The sequence below is a fragment of the Pseudomyrmex gracilis genome, unplaced genomic scaffold (genome assembly GCF_002006095.1).
Source record: "Pseudomyrmex gracilis isolate BER0280 unplaced genomic scaffold, ASM200609v1 scaffold_1106, whole genome shotgun sequence".
Lineage (NCBI taxonomy): Eukaryota > Metazoa > Arthropoda > Insecta > Hymenoptera > Formicidae > Pseudomyrmex > Pseudomyrmex gracilis.
The window spans coordinates 28,108-30,155 of NW_018021690.1; the positions used below are offsets into that span (position 1 = coordinate 28,108).

The window sequence follows — 2,048 nt, forward strand, 5'->3', positions numbered from 1 at the left end:
CTTACTAAACATGATAACTTTTTTATCTGATCTATATATCTATTATAAAATGAATGTTAAAGTATAGTTTAAATATCATTTTAGAGATATAACAAATAAATAAGTGATATTCACTTATTAAATTATAATAATTAACGGTGATAGTAATAGGAACAATATTCTTCGGTTTGTCCATATCATTGCCATCAGTAATAGGAACAAAAAAAGGTATTAGGTTCATATAACTGTCATTTGTTAAAGCTGTAACTCCAACCTTGAAATTTAACATGTGAAGTAAGAGTGAAAAGTTCGTCGTAGTGTAATAAATTTATTTATTTGCTCAATTAGCAAATATATTTCTTGTAATATATAGTTACTCATATTTTGTATACATTTTTTATTTTATTGTTTATGTAGCTATTCGGGAAAAAAGTTAATGATATAAAAATGAGAAGTAAAGATGCACAGAAACGTTGTTCCTACAGCAAGGAAAATGTTGAGTTAGCTTTAACAGCTATAAATTCAGGAATGAAAATTGCTGTAGCTGCCAGTAAGTTTGGGATTCCTCGGTCAACTTTAGTATCAAAAAAGTATAAAAAATATTCTGAAGGTAAACCTGGACCAGCAACTATATTAACGGAAGAGGAAGAAGATGTATTAGTTCAGTGGCTTTTTCACTGTAGCAAGAAAGGATTTCCTTTAACTAAGACAAATTTGATAGACAGCGTGCAATTATTTGTAAAAAAATTGAATCAAAAAAATTCATTTATGGATAATAGACTAGGGCGACACTGGTTCGAAGGTTTTATGCGTCGGCACAAGAATGTATCACAAAGACTTGCTGAAAATTTAACATTCAGTCGTGCAATTATCAGTGAGACAGGATTAAGAAAATGGTTTGACGAAGTTCTAAATTATTTAAAAGATAAAAACCTTACAAATATAGATCCATCAAGAATTTTTAATGGAGATGAAACTTGTTTTTTATTAAACCCAAAAGGAGGACCTGTGTTAATAGAAAAAGGTACCAAAAATGCATATAATATAGTCGATAATAATGAAAAAGAATCTATAAGTGTACTTATTATGGGGAATGCGACTGGCCAATTGGCACCACCATTAATAATTCTATTATATAAGAGAATTCCAAGTTATATTAACACAAAATTGCCACAGGGCTGGGCAGTTGGACGTTCAGAAAGCGGATGGATGACAGGCGAAATATTTTTCGAGTACATAGCCAATACATTCCACAATCGGATAATAAAAAACAATATACCACGTCCAATATTATTATTCTTAGATGGACATACTTTACATTTAACTATGCCATTATCTTATTTTTGCTCTGCAAATGGAATTGAAGTTATAGCTTTAAAGCCTAATTCTACTCACATTTTACAGCCTATGGATGTGGCTCTATTTGGGCCTTTAAAATGTTCTTGGAAAAAAAAGTAAATGAATATCGTAATCAATATGAGCAATTAAGTGTCAGAAAAGAAGATTTTGCTTTCTTATTAAAATATACTCTTGAAACTTTAAATTTGTCTGAAATTTTGAAAAATGGCTTTAGAGCTTGCGGCTTATACCCTTTTAATATAGATGCACTAGATTTTAATAAAATTTTTAATAAAAAAAAGTTAGAAAATACAATTCAGGACACAAATATAAAATATGAAGAACTTTTAATATATTTAGAGAAAGAAATAGAGCCAGACACATTACAAGAGTTTAAAAGGCAAAAGTCAGATACATGACATGGTAAAAGTGAAGATACTAGTCTTTTCAAAATATGGTATAAAATATCTAAAATAGTTAATAATATAACAATAAATTTAAAATCTAAAGATTCAGCTCAATCTATAGATAGTATAGAAGTTTGTGCAAGTTCTAGTCAAATAGAATTGTGTTCAAATTTGTTGCAAGAAAATGCTGCTGCTACTACTATGGATGTAAGAAAAGAAACAATTGCACACAATTTCAATAATTTGATCACTCACACAGAACCAAGCAGTAGCCAAGTTCCAGAAAACAATTTAAGCTTATTTGATCCAAATAAATTTCAAAAA

The 2,048-nt window shown here is 29.0% G+C and overlaps 1 protein-coding gene across 1 annotated transcript; it reads left to right on the plus strand.

Annotated features, from left to right (window-relative positions):
• Positions 1 to 426: 426 nt before the first annotated feature.
• Positions 427 to 1,437, plus strand: LOC109861874. The gene has a single exon (XM_020441711.1). The coding sequence runs from the start codon at positions 427 to 429 to the stop codon at positions 1,435 to 1,437; it is 1,011 nt and encodes a 336-aa protein (XP_020297300.1).
• The last annotated feature ends 611 nt before the right edge of the window (positions 1,438 to 2,048 follow it).